This window comes from Scyliorhinus torazame, chromosome 2 (genome assembly GCF_047496885.1).
Source record: "Scyliorhinus torazame isolate Kashiwa2021f chromosome 2, sScyTor2.1, whole genome shotgun sequence".
Lineage (NCBI taxonomy): Eukaryota > Metazoa > Chordata > Chondrichthyes > Carcharhiniformes > Scyliorhinidae > Scyliorhinus > Scyliorhinus torazame.
In genome coordinates this window covers 218,739,663-218,759,897 of record NC_092708.1, presented here as the reverse complement: position 1 = coordinate 218,759,897, position 20,235 = coordinate 218,739,663, and the positions used below count along the sequence as shown (strand labels likewise).

Here is a 20,235-nt window from a genome sequence, read left to right as displayed (position 1 = left end):
GGGGGTGGGCTGGTGCTGCCGAACCTTTGCAGCTATTATTGGGCAGCGAATATATCCATGATTCGGAAGTGGGTAGTAGAGGCGTCTTGCAGGGATACTAGCCTGGGGGCATTGATAACGGCTCCGTTGCCGCTCCCACCGACACGGTACACCACAAGCCCGGTGGTGGTGGCAACATTGAGGATCTGGGGTCAGTGGAGACGGCACAGCGGGGAGGCAAAGGCTTCAGTCTGGACCCCGATACTGAACATTCACAGGTTCGGTCCAGGTAGAATAGATGGTGGGTTCTTAAGCTGGCACAGAGCGGGTATTAAAAGGATGGGACTTTTGCTAGTCTGAGGGCGCTGGAGGAGAAATTTGGGTAGCCCCCAGGGAATACCTTTAGGTACATGCAGGTTCGGGCATTCCTGAAAAAGGTGGGGGAATTTCCATTGTTACTTGCCCGGAGGGTACAGGGCAGGATGGTCTTGGGCGTGTGGGTAGGGGAGGGTAAGGTATCGGGCATATATTGGAGCTGCAGGAGGCGGAGGAGGCCTTGGTTGAAGAGCTGAAGGGCAAGTGGGAGGAGGAGCTGGGTGAGGAGCTGGATGAGGGCCTGTGGGCAGACGCCCTGGGCAGGGTCAATTCCTCCTCATCTTGCGCCAGGCTTAGCCTGATTCAGTTTAAGGTGGTGCACCGGGCGCATATGACGGGCGAGAATGAGTAAGTTCTTTGGGGTGGAGGACAGGTGTGTGAGGTGCTCAGGGGGCCCAGCAAACCATGTCCATATGTTTTGGGCATGCCCAACACTTACGGAATTTTGGAAGGGCTTCGCAAAGGCTATGTCCAAGGTCTTGGATACTCGGGTAAAACCGAGCTGGGGGATAGCGATATTTGGGGTGTCAGACGACCCGGAAGTCCAGGAGTTGAAAGAGGCCGGAGTTCTGGCCTTTGCATCCTTGGTAGCCCGGAGGCGGCTCTTGTTAATGTGGAGGGATGCGAAACCCCCAAGTGTAGAGGCTTGGGTCAGTGACATGGCGGGGTTTCTCAGGTTGGAAAGGTGAAGTTTGCCTTGCGAGGGTCCTTGCAGGGGTTCTCCAGGCGGTGGCAACCGTTCCTTGACCTTCTCGCGGAACGTTAAGTGGAGGTCAGTAGCAGCAGCAAACCGGGGGGGGGGGGGGGGGGGGAATAGATTTTATTTGTAAAGGGCAGACGCCCCACCTTGTTTTGCTAATTTGTTACATTGTTTTCTTAATTATCACTATGCTTTTTGTTGTTTTCTTTTTAAAAATTATTGAAAAAGTTTGAATAAAAACAATTTAAAAAAAAAAAAACAAGTTTGAGATTCTTGCTCTGTGTAGACAAGAGCAGGGACTGTGGGGAGAATGAGCAAACTGACTATAGCACCATGGTACAGGGAGGCATTCAAGTGGTGGAGAAATACAGTCATAGTATAGTTCGGGGAATAAACACCATTCTGTAGCCAGGATTGAGAGCCTGGAAGGCTGTGTTGGCTGCCTTTTGCCAGGGTTAAGGATATGTGCACCAGTCTGGAGGGAAACTCGCAGTGGTAAATCTCGTTTTCATGGTCCATGAGGTACCAATGATAGGTAAAATGAGGAAAGAAGTTCTGCAGAGAGAGTTTGAGGAGCTTGGCACTAAATTAAACAACAGAATCTCAGGGGTCATAATCTGTGTATTATAGCCATAAATTGGCATAGGATACATAAAATTAGAGCGATGAATAGGTGGCTCAAAGACAGGTGTGGGGGAGATGGTTTTGGTTTGTGGGGCACTGGCGTCAGTACTGGGGAAAGTGGGGGCTGCATTGTTGGGGCGGCCTACAATCGAACTATGCTGGGACCAATGTTCTTGCAAGCTGCAGAACTAGGGAAGCAGAGAGAGTTTTAAACCAAACAAAGGGGGGTCCAGTTCGGGAGAGGGGATATTTAGGCTTACAAAGCAAAAGCATAAGGCAGCATTACAAGGCAGCAATTTAGGTAATGATACCCAGAATGTGACAGGAAGGGACAGGGTGTACAAACATAAATAAACAGCAGGAAATCGGGTGAAAAAGTGAAAACAAGGCAAAATTAATGTCCCTTTACTTAACTGCTTGTAGCATTGAGGACAAAATAAATGAATTAATGGCACAAATTGAGGTTAATGGGTATGATCTTAAAGCGATTGCAGAGACATGGTTACAAGATCTAAAAACTCAGAACTAAATATTATGGGGAATGTGACTTTTCGTAATGACAGGCAGGAAGAAAAGATGGTGGAGTAGTTTTGTTAGCACAAGGTGGAATAAGCACAATAGCAAGATCTAGAATCCATGTGGGTGGAAGTAAGAAATAACAGGGGCAAGGCGGCACTGATGGGAGTAGTCTATATGCCCCCAAACAAACTGTAGGATGGAGAATAGATCAGGAGATAATAAAGGCATGTAAAAAGGAAAGTCTTGGGTGACTTTAATCTTCATGTAGATTGGGAAAATCAAATTGGCAGAGGTAGCCACGAGGAAGAATTCATAGAGTGTATTCATAGAATCCGTAGTGCAGAAAGCCATTTACCCATAGAGTCTGCACCGGCCCCCTCAAAGAGAACCCTACCTGTACCCAATCCCCCACTCTATCCCCTAACCCCATTAGCAATTTAACATGGCCAATCCACCAAAATCTGCACATTTTTGGACTGTGGGAGGAAAGCAGAGCACCCGGAGGAAATCCACCCAGGCATGGGAAGAATGTGCAAACTCCACACAGAGGTGAGATCATTAAGTATGTTCAAGGCTGAGATAGACACATTTTTAATCAGTAAGGAAATCAAGGGTTATGGGGATAAGTCAGGAAGGTGGATTGAAGATTATATCAGATCAGCCAAGATCTCATTGAAAGGGGAGCTGACTGGATGGGCTGAATGACCTACATTTGCTCCTACATCTTATGTAACTAGGATTACATATGGTACATGCTGATTTTAAACAAATGCAACATTTTCATGAATTATCCACTATGGTACATAATTTGCAAATCAGATCACAATCTGAGCCCATTTCACCCTATAAGATACTCTACCTATTTCCTGTAAGTGCTTCTCCAGAGTTTGCTCCATCTGCAGCTGGTTTTGTTCCTTTATGCACTCCAATTCCATGTGCTGTCGGTTCTGCAGCACTGCCACCTCCTGGCGCCGTTTATCATTCAGCATCTCTTGAAGCTCAGCAAGAGACTCCTCCTTCTCACGTTGCAGGTTAGATTGCACAAGTTCAAGTTGAGCCCTGTGCATGTTATTCAGGCTCAGACGTAGGGATTCCAACTCCAGATGATGCTCCTGCTGCAGGAAAAGAACATGTTCATCTTAAAAAAGAGATAGCATGTAAGATGGCCAGGTTAATTCAGTAGTACCTCAGGAGCATTCGTGCAGGAACATTAGCTTAAATTAGGGACATTTATTTTCCATAAATGGAAGGCTTGTGGAGATTTTCACTTGTGAAGTCACTCCAGTCAAATCATAGAGTATCAGGTTACAAGTTTAAAGTGCTAAAGAATATTCTACTTAAGCTGCAAGTGTGTTTTAAACAGACTGTCTCCAATATTAAATAATAAATGAGCTGAACTCAAAAAGGGGAGGTGAGAGCGACAGCATTTGACCAAGTGCAACATCAAGGAGCCCTAGCAAAATTCAAGTCAACGGTAATGAGGGAAGTACTCTACACTGCTGCAGTATTTCCTATCACAAAAGAAGATGGTGTTGGTTGGTGGAGGTCAAATATCTCAGGCTCAGTCATGGATGATCAGCCATGATCATGATGAATGGCGGAAGAGGCTCAAAGGGCCGAATGGCCTGCTCCTGCTCCAATTTCTATCCTCATTGCAGTATTCAAGGCCCATATCTTTTCAGCTGTTTTTGAATGTATTCTTTCATGATATATGGATGTCACCAGCTAAGCCTGCATTTATTGCCCATCATTAATCTTCCTCAAGAAGGTGGTGGCCATCAGCCTTCCTTGAATCACTGCAGGCCATGCAGTACTGTGAGGGAGGGAGTTGCAGGCTTTAGATCCAGCAACAATGAAGGAAGTCAATATTCTTCCAAGTCAGAATCATGTGTGGCCTTGAAGGGGAGCTTGCAGCTGGTAGTGCCCCCATGTATCTTCTGACCCTGTCCTAGATGGTAGAGGTCGTCGGTTTGGAAGGTGCTATGAAAGGAGCCTTGGTGAGTTGCAGCAGTGCATCTTGTAGAAGATACATATTGCTGCCAGTGGTGGTGGTGGTGGGTGAATGTTGAAGGTGGTGGATGGGGTGCCATCCTGTCCTGGATGAGTGTTGTCTGAGCTGCACCCATTCAGGCAAGTCTAAAGTATTCCATCACACTCCTGACCTGTGTCTTGCAGGTGGTGGACAGCTTTGGGGGAGTCAGGAGGGGAGTTACTCATCACAGGATTCCTAGCCTCTGACCTGCTTGTGCAATCACAGTAGTTGTGGCTGCTCCAGTCAGTTTCTGGTCAATGGCAACCCTCAGAATATTGATAATGAGGGATTCGGTGATAGCAATGCCATTGAACTTCATGGAGAGATGGTTCGATTCTCTTGTTGGAGAAGCTCATTGTCTGGCATGCGTGTGGAAAGAATGTTACGTGCCACCAAGCCCGAATGCTGTCCAGGCCTTGTGGCATATGGACACCGACTGCTTCAGCTTGAGAAGTTGCGAATGGTGAACATTGTGCAATTATCAGCAAACAATCCCGACTTCTGACTTGATGATGGAGGGAAGGTCAATGAAGCAGCAGCTGAAGATGGTTGGGCCCAGTATACTACACTGAGGGACTTCTTCGGTGATGCCCTGCGACGGAGATGATTGATCGGCAACAACCAAATAGTTTTGTTAGGGTTCTTAATGCCACGCTAAGTCAAATTCTGCCTTGATGTCAACCGCAGTCACTTCCACCTCACCTCCCGAGTTCAGCACTTGAGGTCAGGCGCTGAGTGGCCCTGTCAGAACCCAAACTGAGTGTCAGTAAGCAGGTTACTGCTTAATAAGTGCCACTTGATAATGCTATCGATGACACCTTCCATCACTTGCTGATTATCTAGCGTAAACGGGCTAGACTAAACTGAAATTAACTGTTACTTGGACAAGTGTAGAATAAACAAGGTAAGCTAGCACAGATTTGCTGAGGACAAATGATTGTGTTATCCTGAAGAGGTAGCAGAAGAGATTGACGAGGCATATGCGATTGATGTGATGTACATAGACTCCCAAAACACATTTGATAAGGTGCCATTAAACAGGATTTTCTGCAAAGTTAATAATAATAAGTTAAAGCTCATGAAAAGAAAGGGACAGTGGCAGCATAGATATAAAGTTGACTGAATGACAAGAAACAGAGTACTGTTTAACAGCTGTTTTTCAGACAAGGAGGAAGGTATTACATGGGGTTCCCCAGGGGTCAGTATTAGGACCATTACTTTTATGGATCTATATGAATGAGTAAGACTTGGGTGTGCAGGGCACAATTTTTAAAATTTGCAGATTACAAAATTTGGAAGCACGTGAACCATGAGGAGAATTGTGATACACTTCAAGAGGAGGTAAGCTGTCAGTGGAATAAGCAGACAAGTGGTTGATGAAATTTAATACAGGAACTGTGAAGGGATACATTTTGATAGGAAGTAGGAAAAGCAACATAAAAAAAGATACAATTCTAGAAGGACACAATATAAGTGCACAAGTCGTTGAAAGTGGCAGGGTGATTGAAGAAAGTGGTTAATAAGGCAGGGGGCATTCTGGGCTTTAAGAAGAGCTGTAGAGTCCAAAAACAAAGGTGGTTTGGTAAACCAATCCAAAACCTTGGTTCAGCCTCAACTGGAGTATTATGTCCAATTCTGGACACCGCACTTTAGGAAGAAATGAAGTTATCGGAGAAAGTGCAGGAAGGATTCAAGAATGGATCTGGGGATGGGACTTCCATTATGAAGGCCGATTGGAAAAATGGGGCTGTTCGCTGTAGTGAAGCGGAGGTTGAGGGGAGATTTGATACAGGTGTTCAAAGTCGTGAGAGGTCTGGATAGATAAAGAAACTGTTCCCATCGGTGGTCTGAATTGTATTGAGATTAAATACATACAGGTGGAGGGCATTGATAGGACAGTTACTTGAGCACAAATAAAGAGACAGGATGGCAACTCAAATGGTGATAATAACGCCAAGATCATGGTTCGATCCCCGTACTGGCCGGTGTGCCTATTCCAAAACAAATTGGATAAAGGGACAGTACCATTAACGGGTCCAGTTCGAGGGTGATTCACGGGTCACTCTATCACTTTCCCACAGCTACGATCAGACTTGAGTGTTCCAGTAGAGGGAGCGTACAATAAGCACCACAGGTGTTGGAATGCAGCATCAACCCAGGAGTGACATTTTGGTTTAATTCAATAAATTTATTTTAACAGTTTGATTTTATTAGTCTCATTAAGGTACTGGTAATTAGTTAATTTGATTATTTGTTTATTTGGCATACTCAAAAGAGCATAAAGAGACAGTTCAGTCAGTGAGGCCTTCCACAATTGGTGGATGGTGCAGGGTCTGGATTGCATGATCAGCACCACTATTGAAATTGTAATTTAATAAGTTTCTGTTAAAGTTTTCATTTATTGTTACTGTACCCCTTTAATAGATTTTTTTAAGCTTATTTACTATTTGATTCATTCAACAGACACTGCTTTTTTCAAGTGGGGCACTTTATTGGTTACAGGTTCAGGTTTCTCAAAACGATTTATTAAGAGACAGTTGCTGACATGGGAATAGAGTGGAGTCAGGAGATAGCTACCTATAATCTTTCACTTTGTGAATAAGTGTATTCCAAGTAAAGACTGGCTCTGGTTTCTTCCTTCACCAACTGGCTATTAGGAATATAACAGGTGGAAGTATCAAGAGCCAGCGGACATAATTTAAGGTGGTTAGCAAAAGAGCCAGAGGCAAATCAAAAAAACACATTTGCGCAATGCATTGTCCGAATAAGGTGGGGGAAAATTCAACTATCACTTTCAAAAAGGAAATTGGATAATTATCTGAAAATAAAAATCTTTCAGGGCTATAGGGTAAAGGAAGGGACAGTGGAAGTAGCCAGGCTCCTCCTAGCAAAGAGCTATGGACACAACAGGCTGAATGAATGGCTTCCTCCTTGTGCTGTGACCAAGAACAAAGAAAAGTACAGCACAGGTACAGGCCATTCGGCCCTCCAAGCCTGTGCCGACCATGCTGCCCGACTAAACTACAATATTCTATACTTCCTGGGTCCGTATCCCTCTATTCCCATCCTATTCATGTATTTGTCAAGATGCCCCTTAAATGTCACTATCGTCCCTGCTTCCACCACCTCCTCCGGTAGCGAGTTCCAGGCACCCACTACTGTTTCTATGAAGGAATAGCAATGTGTATCCAAGCACTTATTGTCTTTGTCCTTCTGTGCTATAAGCCATGGTTTGAGTAGTGTTGTTAAATAAGCCTCACTATATTGTTGTCCTAATATTCCAGGGTGTGGACACTGCAGCCACATTGTACCAGTAGCGGTGGGAGTGAATGTCACAAATCATACATTGTAGCTTTTGACACTTATCAGTTCAATCCTGAACACTTTCCAGATCTTGTTGTATGCAGGCTCAATGGAACCAAATCCTGCTACTATCAGCAAACGCTTCCATCTTTACTTTAATGTAGGAGGAAAATCAGAAATAAAAATAGAAAATTCTTGAAATACTTGCACACCTGGTGGCATCCATTGTGAGTCAAAGAGAGTTAACTTTTCAGGTCAATGGCTTTTCAACATTCTCCCTTGCTGGTCCCAATTTTAGTTTACAATCCACCCTATTAACATTGCCCAACTCCATCGATTGCCTCAGCTCATCGGCTGGTGAACTCACATCCATGCTTCTGTTACCCCTAGACTTGACTATTCCAATGTACACTTCCAGTAGAGAGAAGTCACAAACGAGGTGGCTCCCGCAAGGGTACTTTACTTTTAGCCCTTCTCGCCCAGTTTTGGATTAAAACTTTGCCTATTCGATAGGATATAGTTCCCACGTAAGAAAAATGCCCAGAAAGTCCAGGTCAAGGAAACCAGCGAATAAAGAATAGTTAATGGACTGGGCGGCTTCTCAAGGTTCGTCCGCTGAGAAAATGGCGGAGGCTGCTACCGCAGCTCTGGCCACTCCATTGACAGCTGAAATCCTTACAGGCATTTTGACAACAAAATCTCAGAAACAGCGGCGGGCTGTCTCAGAGGACATCCACAAGTCAATAGAAGAGGCCCTAGCTCCCATTCAGGCGGTGTTGGCGAAGACTGGTGAGACAGTAAAGGCACATGACATGGCGCTACAGGGTGTGGAGATGGCTCTCTCTCTCTCACACTCTGTCTCAGCAGAGCGATTAAATCATCTCCTTGGCAGCTGAGATGGCACTGTTTTTTTAAATTTTATAAATTTAGAGTACCCAATTCAGTTTTTCCAATTAAAGGGCAATTTAGAGTGGCTAATCCACCTACCCTGCACACCTATGTGTTGTGGGGGCAAAACCCACGCAAACACGAGGAGAATGTGCAAACTCCATACAGACAGTGACCTAGGGCCAACATCGAACCTGGGACCTCGGCGAGATGGCACTGTTGGCCAGTGATAATAAAGCACCGAGGGCCAAAGCAGAATCGCTCCAGGAGACAGAATCTTATAATCGTGGAATTGCCAGAGGGAATGGAAGGCCCAAATGCAGTGGGGTCCGATTCAACTAAGAGTCAACAAAATTATTGTTTTCTTCATTTTGGCGAGCGAGACCCCAAGGATTCGTAGGGCATTTCTTCAGGAGAGACAGTCGGGTGACTCACCTTTACCTAACTTGTTTTATTATTGGGCAGCTAATATTGAAACATATTGGGAGGCTCAAGGATCCAAATTCCATACGGAGGCGAGCTACTGTAGTTCTAGCTTGGGGACCTTGGTAACTGCCTCGCTTCCATTTTCCCCTGCTAAATTTACCGAGTCCGGTAGTGGTGTCCACTCTTGAGTATTTGGAGGCAGTTTTCCAACTCCAGAGAACTAATTTATTCAGGTACTTCCAGGTTCATGATTTCTTGCATAAGGAGATTTCTTCATTTCCCAAGCATCTTTTCCCTCCCTCTTGAATAGGGTCTTATTTCTGGCCGGGTTGGGTGAGGGGAGGATAGAGGGGAGGATAGATGCAAACATTGTTCTCAGGGGCCAGCGACTCGTACCCACATGCGCTGGTCGGGGGAGGTGGGGGTGACAGCAATGTCTTTGCCTTGTTGATAGCCAAGATGCGCGTTCTGCCGAAGTCCCGATCTCCTATTTCACCTCGTGCCTCAGCCTTTTCGGCGATCTAATGGAGTTTTTATATCTAGAGATCATCAAATATACCATTAGGGGGTCGGTAGAAGAATTCTACTCGAGGCAGCCATTTATTTCCTTTTTCAGAGTTAGTCACCATAAGCTGTTAGGGGGAGGGTATAAGTTATTTGTTTTTTTAATTATATGTTGATGGGTGGGGTTGAGAGAGGTTACGCATTGCATTGATAGTGTTATTTGTATTTTACTTCAATGCATTTGGTGGTGTTGTTTATTTTGTTATAGTGAAAAATTTCTTCAACAAAAATATTTTAAATAAACTCTTCCAATGCACTCCTGGTCATTTTGCTCTATGAATGTACGGTCATCCAAAACACTGCTGCATATGCCCCAACCCGCACCAAGTCTTACTGATCCACCATCCCCTTGCTCGCTGACCTACAATGCAATGCAGTCAGTTAAGCAACACCTTGCATTTATATTTTAAATTCAATTTTCAAATCCTTCCATGGGCTCATCCCTCCCCATCTCTGTAACCGACTGTAGCCTTACAACCCTTCAGGAAATCTGTGCTCTGCCAATTCTAGTTTCTTGTGTATTACTTCATTCTTGGTCTTCAGCTTCCAAGGCTTAAGCTTTGGAATGCCTCAACCAAACCTTCACCTCTCTACTATCCTCCTTTAAGGTGCTCCTTAAAAATACCTCTTTGACCAAGCTTTTGCTCAGCTGCTCTAAAATCTCCTTTTGGCTTGCTGTCATATTTTATTTGGTAACCTTCTTGGGATATTTTAAAGGCACCATTGTCATGTTCGGGCTTAACAATGCTCCACACTCGAAGGCTGCCTTGAGAATATTGGCAACAGTAACAAAGATTTGAAAATCAACTACGTTGAAAATCAACACTGCACACATCACATTAACCATTAGTTACGCTCACCTAATTTCTGTTAGAAGGGTTGTTAATTAACACTGCATAAAGGGCCCCAAGAGAAGAACAGATCACCAATGCACAGCTTAGGATCTGCTGAAGATTGTTTGAACACCTGTTGACTGAACTTGATTACTGTGTGGACACAGAGAAAACAACTGAAGATGTAAGTTAAATTGTGACTTGTATTTACAAGTACCTACTGTTGATGAGCCACTGCCCCAGAGCTGTGATACAAAGTAAAAGACTTTAAAGCAAAGCAGAACCTTGAGTGGAATTTGATTCTAATGCTGATTATTTTCTAGAGTGTAATAAATGACTGTTTATAATGCCCTGGTTTTTGAATTTTAAAGTTTAAAATTCCCAATTTCAAAATGGCAAACCATTTTGCACTTCTCAGCTCTGCAACCTCTTAACATCTAGGAAGACAAGGGCAGCAAGGTCAAGGGTAGCCTTCCAAAGCTCATATTCATTTAAATCTATATCACCATTCTTTCATTCATGTTGGGTCAAAAACATGGAATTCTTGCTTAATTCCTTGCAGCACCATGAGCACATAAACTACAGCTCAAGGGAAAGCTCCACTGTTCCTACCTACATCTGGAAACAAGATTTAAAAGTATGCATGATGTCAGTAGTCAGCATCTTTCACAGCGATTACTAACCTGCATTTGAAACCGAATTTGGTATATCTCTGCTTCATGTGCCGATTCCATTTGTGTCTGGACATCATTGAACAGGTCCTGCTGTTCCTGTGTCAATTCTGCCCTCTGTTGCTCCACTTCCTCTTTATGTTTAGTAATCAGCGTACTCATCACTCGATCATGCTCCCTTTCGTGAACCTGTCAGTGAGGTTAACAAATTTCCATTAATAACAAAGACTGTGCAAATGTGATATTCTGCTGCAAAAACATTCCAGTATTGGGAGCTTTTCTAGTACCCTAGTCAACATTTATTAACCACCACCAGAACACATTAACTGGATTATTCATCTCATTGCTAGTTGTTGAACATTAATCTGTAAAAATCACCTACCATATCTGTAACAACTTTGAATTGTGGAAAGAATCCAGAGCACCCGAAGGAAACCCACGGAGACTGTCAAGTTTATCTTTCCTCTTGGACAGTCAGATTTTTTAATTTACTTGGAGCTACACGTCTAATTTGCTCTTTTAGTTATTTTTAGGTTCCATTTTTCCATAGCAGTAATCAAACAATCGGTGTTCTTTCTTATGGTCTGCTGAGTTTTCAATGATGCATTATGTGCAAGTCCTCCCTACGAACACCTTGTGTGAGTATGGATTAGAACTTTTTTTCTACCTCAGTCGATCTCATTTTGCTTTGATAAACTGACATTCACACAAAATAATCATCAAGGCCATTCACTCCCAGCCGAGTTGTTTCAAAACCTCAACCTAATTCTTAAAGACTTAGATAAAAGCAAAATACTGCAGGTGCAGGAATCGGAAACAAAATCAGAGAATGCTCAACAAACTCAGCAGGTCTGGCAGCATCTGTAGGGAGAGGAAATTAAATTAACGCTTGAAGTCTGCATGACTTCTTCAGAGATTAAGGGAGTGAGAAATGTATTGGATTTATATACTGTATAAGAGGGGGTGGAACATAGTTCAGTGATCAGTGGGAGCTAGGAAAGATTGCAACAAAGAAGTAACAAAACTTAAGAGCAAGTGATAGATAGCCCAGATGGGAGAAGGGAGGGATGGCTTTTGCATTGGGACAAAAAATGTTTGTGATATATTAAAAGAAGGTTTAGAGCAGAAATCTTAAAGGTTTAGCTTCAGCATCTGACACTATGAACAACATCCAAAAATTATAATTTAAAAAAGAGAGGATGATGCTAGGTTACAAGAAAGATCCACTTAATTATAATTCACAGTTTCCATTTTAGACCAAAATGTCGAGTCTACATCAAACAAAAATCACAGAGACTACAAAATGTACAGAAATTAAATTGGATACCCTTTTGATGTCTGATTAATGCCACGAATCATGAGCTGACTGTAACAGTACAACAGTACTTGCCCGTTTAATTAAACCAATTTGGTTTCTCTTTTCATCCTCCTGTTTCTGTTGCAAGTCAAGTGCCTTCTTCATTTCAACATTCAACTCATCTAACTGAAAAGACACAAAGTCACAGTGCAACATTAGATACATGTCTAAAGAAAAGCACTATGAATTAGTCAACCAACATTTTACAATTCTTTTCACACCTCCCGTAATGCCAAAATATTTTTGTTTCCAATAACTTCAAAAGATAATTTTCTGTATTACAACCTTTAGGATTCAATTATAATAGCATCTATATTAAGCTACAGGGGAAGAAAGTCACATCTGACACTTCCATTAAATGACAGGAAACTGAGGAAATTCATACAAGGCCTCTTTTCATGAGAAAAACCACAGGACTTTGCTCTGGACCTTTGGTCTCTGGAACAAAACAAAGGCACTTTCCATGAAACGGAACAATTTGCAAGAAAACATAAATAGGTCTTCAAGATCCTGGCCTTTCAAAATTCATTGGCCACAGATCACCTAAGAAAGTTTGTATCAGATCAGGATGCAAGTATGGGTATGGTAATGTAGTAGTTAGGTTTATGAACTAATAATCCAGGTGCCCAGGCTAATGATCCAGATACACGAGATCTCATCCCACCATGGTAGCTAAGGAATTTAAATCCAGTCCCATAAGAATATTTAAGTTTAAAAGGTCGCGGCATGGGTGAGGTAAGTACTGCTTAACAACTTCCTTACCTTGCAGGTCAGCTGTTAGTTCGGGAGAGAGAGAGAGCCGGGACCTTGGAAACAGCGCGGGAGTTTGAAAAAGTGCGGGAGCTGCGAGGCAGAGGGGACAGTTTAAAAGGTTGCGGCGTGGGTGAGGTAAGTACTGCTTAACAACTTCCTTACCTTGCAGGTCAGCTGTTAGTTCGGGAGAGAGAGAGAGAGTCGGGACCTTGGAAACAGCGCGGGAGTTTGAAAAAGCGCGGGAGCTGCGAGGCAGAGGGGACAGTTTAAAAGGTCGCGGCGTGGGTGAGGTAAGTACTGCTTAACAACTTCCTTACCTTGCAGGTCAGCTGTTAGTTCGGGAGAGGGAGAGAGCCGGGACCTTGGAAACAGCGCGGGAGTTTGAAAAAGCGCGGGAGCTACGAGGCAGAGGGGACAGTTTAAAAGGTCGCGGCGTGGGTGAGGTAAGTACTGCTTAACAACTTCCTTACCTTGCAGGCCCAGTCGGTTTCAGCGGGAGCGGAGCAGGTTAGTCAATTTCAGGGGGGGGGCAGTGCGGAAGTGATTTCTGGGAGGTAAGTCTCTCCTTTAAAAACACTTACCTGGTCCCGTTTTCGGTCCCTCTTTGCTGTTTTTATTTTAAATTTTAGGGTTTAAGGCGGGAACAGGAAGTCAACCCGCGGACTTCTGGGAAGACCCTCACCAATAAATTCTGGTGGAGAGGAAACCCGAGACACTACACGTGTAGTGTCTCCCACCCGCCCTCCTCCTCTAACCTAATAATAAAACCCATTGGTGTGAGGTAAGTACCATATTTTATTAGTATTATTATTTTTTTATAAAAAATTTAATTTAGTTGTTAGCCAGATCTTGGTAGAAAGTTAGAGGGATGGCAGGGAAGGGAGTGCAATGTTCCTCCTGCAGGATGTTTGAGGTGAGGGATGCCGTTAGTGTCCCTGCTGATTTTACCTGCAGGAAGTGCTGCCATCTCCAGCTCCTCCAAGACCGAGTTAGGGAACTGGAGCTGGAGTTGGAAGAACTTCGGATCATTCGGGAGGCAGAGGGGGTCATACATAGCAGCTTCAGGGAATTAGTTACACCAAAGATTGGAGATAGATGGGTAACTGTAAGAGGGACTGGGAAAAAGCAGTCAGTACAGGGATCCCCTGCGGTCGTTCCCCTGAGAAACAAGTATACCGCTTTGGATACTTGTGGGGGGGACGGCTTACCAGGGGTAAGCCATGGGGTACGGGCCTCTGGCACGGAGTCTGTCCCTGTTGCTCAGAAGGGAAGGGGGGAAGAGGAGCAGAGCATTAGTAATTGGGGACTCGATAGTCAGGGGCACAGATAGGAGATTTTGTGGGAGCGTGAGAGACTCACGTTTGGTATGTTGCCTCCCAGGTGCAAGGGTACGTGATGTCTCGGATCGTGTTTTCCGGGTCCTTAGGGGGGAGGGGGAGCAGCCCCAAGTCGTGGTCCACATTGGCACTAACGACATAGGTAGGAAAGGGGACAAGGATGTCAGGCAGGCTTTCAGGGAGCTAGGATGGAAGCTCAGAACTAGAACAAACAGAGTTGTTATCTCTGGGTTATTGCCCGTGCCACGTGATAGTGAGATGAGGAATAGGGAGAGAGAGCAATTAAACACGTGGCTACAGGGATGGTGCAGGCGGGAGGGATTCAGATTTCTGGATAACTGGGGCTCTTTCTGGGGAAGGTGGGACCTCTACAGACAGGATGGTCTACATCTGAACCTGAGGGGCACAAATATCCTGGGGGGGAGATTTGTTAGTGCTCTTTGGGGGGGGGGGGTTAAACTAATGCAGCAGGGGCATGGGAACCTGGATTGTAGTTTTAGGGTAAGGGAGAATGAGAGTATAGAGGTCAGGAGCACAGATTTGACGTCGGAGGAGGGGGCCAGTGTTCAGGTAGGTGGTTTGAAGTGTATCTACTTCAATGCCAGGAGTATACGAAATAAGGAAGGGGAACTGGCAGCATGGGTTGGTACCTGGGACTTCGATGTTGTGGCCATTTCGGAGACATGGATAGAGCAGGGACAGGAATGGATGTTGCAGGTTCCGGGGTTTAGGTGTTTTAGTAAGCTCAGAGAAGGAGGCAAAAGAGGGGGAGGTGTGGCGCTGCTAGTCAAGAGCAGTATTACGGTGGCGGAGAGGATGCTAGATGGGGACTCATCTTCCGAGGTAGTATGGGCTTAGGTTAGAAACAGGAAAGGAGAGGTCACCCTGTTGGGAGTTTTCTATAGGCCTCCAAATAGTTCTAGGGATGTAGAGGAAAGGATGGCGAGGATGATTCTGGATAAGAGCGAAAGTAACAGGGTAGTTATTATGGGAGACTTTAACTTTCCAAATATTGACTGGAAAAGATATAGTTCGAGTACATTAGATGGGTCGTTTTTTGTACAGTGTGTGCAGGAAGGTTTCCTGACACAATATGTTGACAGGCCAACAAGAGGCGAGGCCACGTTGGATTTGGTTTTGGGAAATGAACCAGGCCAGGTGTTGGATTTGGAGGTAGGAGAGCACTTTGGGGACAGTGACCACAATTCGGTGACGTTTACGTTAATGATGGAAAGGGATAAGTATACACCGCAGGGCAAGAGTTATAGCTGGGGGAAGGGCAATTATGATGCCATTAGACGTGACTTGGGGGGGATAAGGTGGAGAAGTAGGCTGCAAGTGTTGGGCACACTGGATAAGTGGAGCTTGTTCAAGGATCAGCTACTGCGTGTTCTTGATAAGAATGTACCGGTCAGGCAGGGAGGAAGGCGTCGAGCGAGGGAACCGTGGTTTACCAAAGAAGTGGAATCTCTTGTTAAGAGGAAGAAGGAGGCCTATGTGAAGATGAGGTGTGAAGTTTCAGTTGGGGCGATGGATAGTTACAAGGTAGCGAGGAAGGATCTAAAGAGAGAGCTAAGACGAGCAAGGAGGGGACATGAGAAGTATTTGGCAGGAAGGATCAAGGAAAACCCTAAAGCTTTCTATAGGTATGTCAGGAATAAGCGAATGACTAGGGAAAGAGTAGGACCAGTCAAGGACAGGGATGGGAAGTTGTGTGTGGAGTCTGAAGAGATAGGCGAGATACTAAATGAATATTTTTTGTCAGTATTCACTCAGGAAAAAGATAATGTTGTGGAGGAGAATGCTGAGCCCCAGGCTAATAGAATAGATGACATTGAGGTACGTAGGGAAGAGGTGTTGGCAATTCTGGACAGGCTGAAAATAGATAAGTCCCCGGGACCTGATGGGATTTATCCTAGGATTCTCTGGGAGGCCAGGGAAGAGATTGCTGGACCTTTGGCTTTGATTTTTAGGTCATCATTGGCTACAGGAATAGTGCCAGAGGACTGGAGGATAGCAAATGTGGTCCCTTTGTTCAAAAAGGGGAGCAGAGACAACCCCGGCAACTATAGACCGGTGAGCCTCATGTCTGTAGTGGGTAAAGTCTTGGAGGGGATTATAAGAGACAAGATTTATAATCATCTAGATAGGAATAATATGATCAGGGATAGTCAGCATGGCTTTGTGAAGGGTAGGTCATGCCTCACAAACCTTATCGAGTTCTTTGAGAAGGTGACTGAACAGGTAGACGAGTGTAGAGCAGTTGATGTGGTGTATATGGATTTCAGCAAAGCGTTTGATAAGGTTCCCCACGGTAGGCTATTGCAGAAAATACGGAGGCTGGGGATTGAGGGTGATTTAGAGATGTGGATCAGAAATTGGCTAGCTGAAAGAAGACAGAGGGTGGTGGTTGATGGGAAATGTTCAGAATGGAGTTCAGTCACAAGTGGAGTACCACAAGGATCTGTTCTGGGGCCGTTGCTGTTTGTCATTTTTATCAATGACCTAGAGGAAGGCGCAGAAGGGTGGGTGAGTAAATTTGCAGACGATACTAAAGTCGGTGGTGTTGTCGATAGTGTGGAAAGATGTAGCAGGTTACAAAGGGATATAGAGAAGCTGCAGAGCTGGGCTGAGAGGTGGCAAATGGAGTTTAATGTAGAGAAGTGTGAGGTGATTCACTTTGGAAGGAATAACAGGAATGCGGAATATTTGGCTAATGGTAAATTTCTTGAAAGTGTGGATGAGCAGAGGGATCTGGGTGTCCATGTACATAGATCCCTGAAAGTTGCCACCCAGGTTGATAGGGTTGTGAAGAAGTCCTATGGAGTGTTGGCCTTTATTGGTAGAGAGATTGAGTTCCGGAGTCGGGAGGTCATGTTGCAGCTGTACAGAACTCTGGTACGGCCACATTTGGAGTATTGTGTACAGTTCTGGTCACCGCATTATAGGAAGGACGTGGAGGCTTTGGAGCGGGTGCAGAGGAGATTTACCAGGAGGTTGCCTGGTATGGAGGGAAAATCTTATGAGGAAAGGCTGATGGACTTGAGGTTGTTTTCGTTGGAGAGAAGAAGGTTAAGAGGAGACTTAATAGAGGCATACAAAATGATCAAGGGGTTGGATAGGGTGGACAGTGAGAGCCTTCTCCCGCGGATGGAAATGACTGGCACGAGGGGACATAGCTTTAAACTGAGGGGGAATAGATATAGGACAGAGGTCAGAGGTAGGTTCTTTACGCAAAGAGTAGTGAGGCCGTGGAATGCCCTACCTGCTACAGTAGTGAACTCGTCAACATTGAGGGTATTTAAAAGTTTATTGGATAAACATATGGATGATAATGGCATAGTGTAGGTTAGATGGCTTTTTATTTCGGTGCAACATCGTGGGCCGAAGGGCCTGTACTGCGCTGTATTGTTCTATGTTCTAATATAAGAGTCGGAGGTGGCCATTTGACCTTTGGAGCCTCCTCTGCTATTCAACAAGGTTATGACTGATCTACCACAACCTTCCCACAGGAACTATCAAATTCTTTCTTGAACATAGTCAATGACTGAACATCCACAACTCTCCAGGGTAGAGAATTCAAATATTTAGAACACTCAAATGAAGAAATGTCTCAGCTCCGCCCTAAATCATCAACCCCTTACTCTGAGGTTTATGATCCAGTGTTCTAGATTCCCCAGTCAGGAAAAACATTTTCTCAGCAGCCAACTTGTCAAGCCCCTTCAGAATTGCATATTTCAATTAATTCCCTCTGATTCTTCTAAACTCTACGCATTACAAGGCCTAGTCTATTCAATCTCGCTTGATAGGACAATCACGTCATCTAAGGAACCAGTCTAGTGAACCTTCACTGCACACTCCCTTTGGGAAAAATATGTCCTTCCTAAAGTAAGGAACCAAAACTTCACACAGTAATCCACTGTGGCCTCACCAATGCCCTATATAAGCATAGTAGGATTTCTTTACTCATCTACTGCAGTCCATTTATAATAAAGGTTAACATACAATTTGCCTTCCTAATTGCTTGCTGTCCCTGCATGTTAACACTCCAATTTCTGTACAGTGACACCCATGGCCCTCTGAATACATGCATACATTCCCCAGAACGCTCACCATTCAAAAACAATTTATATATACTTTTCCTACCAAAATAGATGAGTGCAGAGTTCACACTGTATTCCATCTGCAACTTCTTGCCACCCTATTGGTCTGCACTCTTTTTACAGTCTGTGTCCCCCTCACCACTTTCCCACCTACTTTTTGTATTGTCAGCAAAATTATATACATTAATAATTAATAATCTTTATTGTCACGAGTAGGCTTACATTAACACTGCAATGAAGTTACTGTGAAAAGCCCCGAGTCACCACATTCCGACGCCTGTTCGGGTACACCGAGGGAGAATTCAGAATGTCCAAATTACCTAACAGCGCGTCTTTTGGGACTTGTGAGAGGAAACCGGAGCACCTGGAGGAAATCCACGAAGACAGAGGGAGAACGTGCAGACTCCGCACAGACAGTGACCCAAGCGGGAATCGAACCTGGGATCCTGGAGCTGTGAAGCAACAGTGCTACCATGCTGCCCACGGTCCCCTTATTTAAGTCGTTGATATAGATTGTAAAAAGCCAAGGCCTAAGTACTAGTTACAGCACCCCAACCTGAAAATATCCTATTTATTCCTATTCTGTTTTCTGTCCATTACCTATTGTCTATTCTATGCATGTTAATATATTATCCCCAATCTCAGTCCTAATTTTGTCTAATAATCTTTCATGTGACATCTTATTAAATGCTTTTTAAAAATTCAAATACATTACATCCACTAGCGCCACCAAATCCATCTTACAAGTTACATCCTGATTTGAAATGAAATGAAAATGAAAATCGCTCGTCACAAGTAGGCTTCAAATGAAGTTACTGTGAAAAGCCCTTAGTCGCCACATTCCGGTGCCTGTTCGGGGAGGCTGGTACGGGAAATTAACCCGCGCTGCTTGGCCTGCTTTTAAAAGCTAGCTATTTAGCTCTGTGCTAAACCAGCCCCTGGTTTGCAAATTAAGTATTAAATAAATCAGAATAAAAAGCTAGTATCATTAATGAAGACTGTGAAATTGTATTGTTGTACCCACCTGGTTCACGAATATGTTTTAGGAGAGGAAATCTGCCATTCTTATCTGGGTGGCTTACATGTGACTCCAGCAACATGGTTGACTCTCAAGTGTCTCTGAAATAGGGGCTGTTTAGCACAGGGCTAAATCGCTGGCTTTGAAAGCAGACCGAGGCAGGCCAGCAGCACGGTTCAATTCCCGTAACAGCCTCCCGGAACAGGCGCCGGAATGTGGCGATTAGGGGCTTTTCACAGTAACTTCATTTGATGCCTACTTGTGACAATAAGCGATTTTCATTTTCAAATAGCCTAACAAGTCAATTGCATCAAACTGATATGCATGAGTCGAATAATAAAACCAGACGGGCTTCCTGGCATCCTCCTAGGCACTGGGCACAACAAAATCAGCCCCGATAATTCTACAAAGTCCTCCTTACTCACACGTGGGGACTTGTGCTGAGGTCTGGCCCACAGATGAATCAAGCAATAACCTGACAGTCATACTCACTGAATCGATACTTCAAGCCGAAATTCCAGGCCCCTCCATCACCATTGTGGGCTTGCCTACCAAGTTTGTGTGATAGTTGTATAGTTGCGAAGGTGTGTAGCCATCTGGGATGGCCACGTACCAGTTACAAAATGGACACCCGCAAAGACTGCAGGGAAAATTGGACAATGCTAAGAAACAAACAGGTGCAAGCTCTGTCTGTTGATTAGAACCTTAAACTCTCAGACAGGACAGAAACTGCCAAGCAATCTACATACTAAT

The 20,235-nt window shown here is 44.4% G+C and overlaps 1 protein-coding gene across 1 annotated transcript in view; it reads right to left on the bottom strand.

The window, feature by feature from the left end:
• The window catches only part of LOC140395958 (pericentrin-like), a 401,239-nt gene that overhangs the window by 310,990 nt on the left and 70,014 nt on the right, over nt 1-20,235 (bottom strand). The window contains 3 exon segments of the mRNA XM_072483987.1: nt 3,057-3,312; nt 10,927-11,103; nt 12,305-12,397. Coding sequence (XP_072340088.1) covers nt 3,057-3,312; nt 10,927-11,103; nt 12,305-12,397 — 526 coding nt within the window.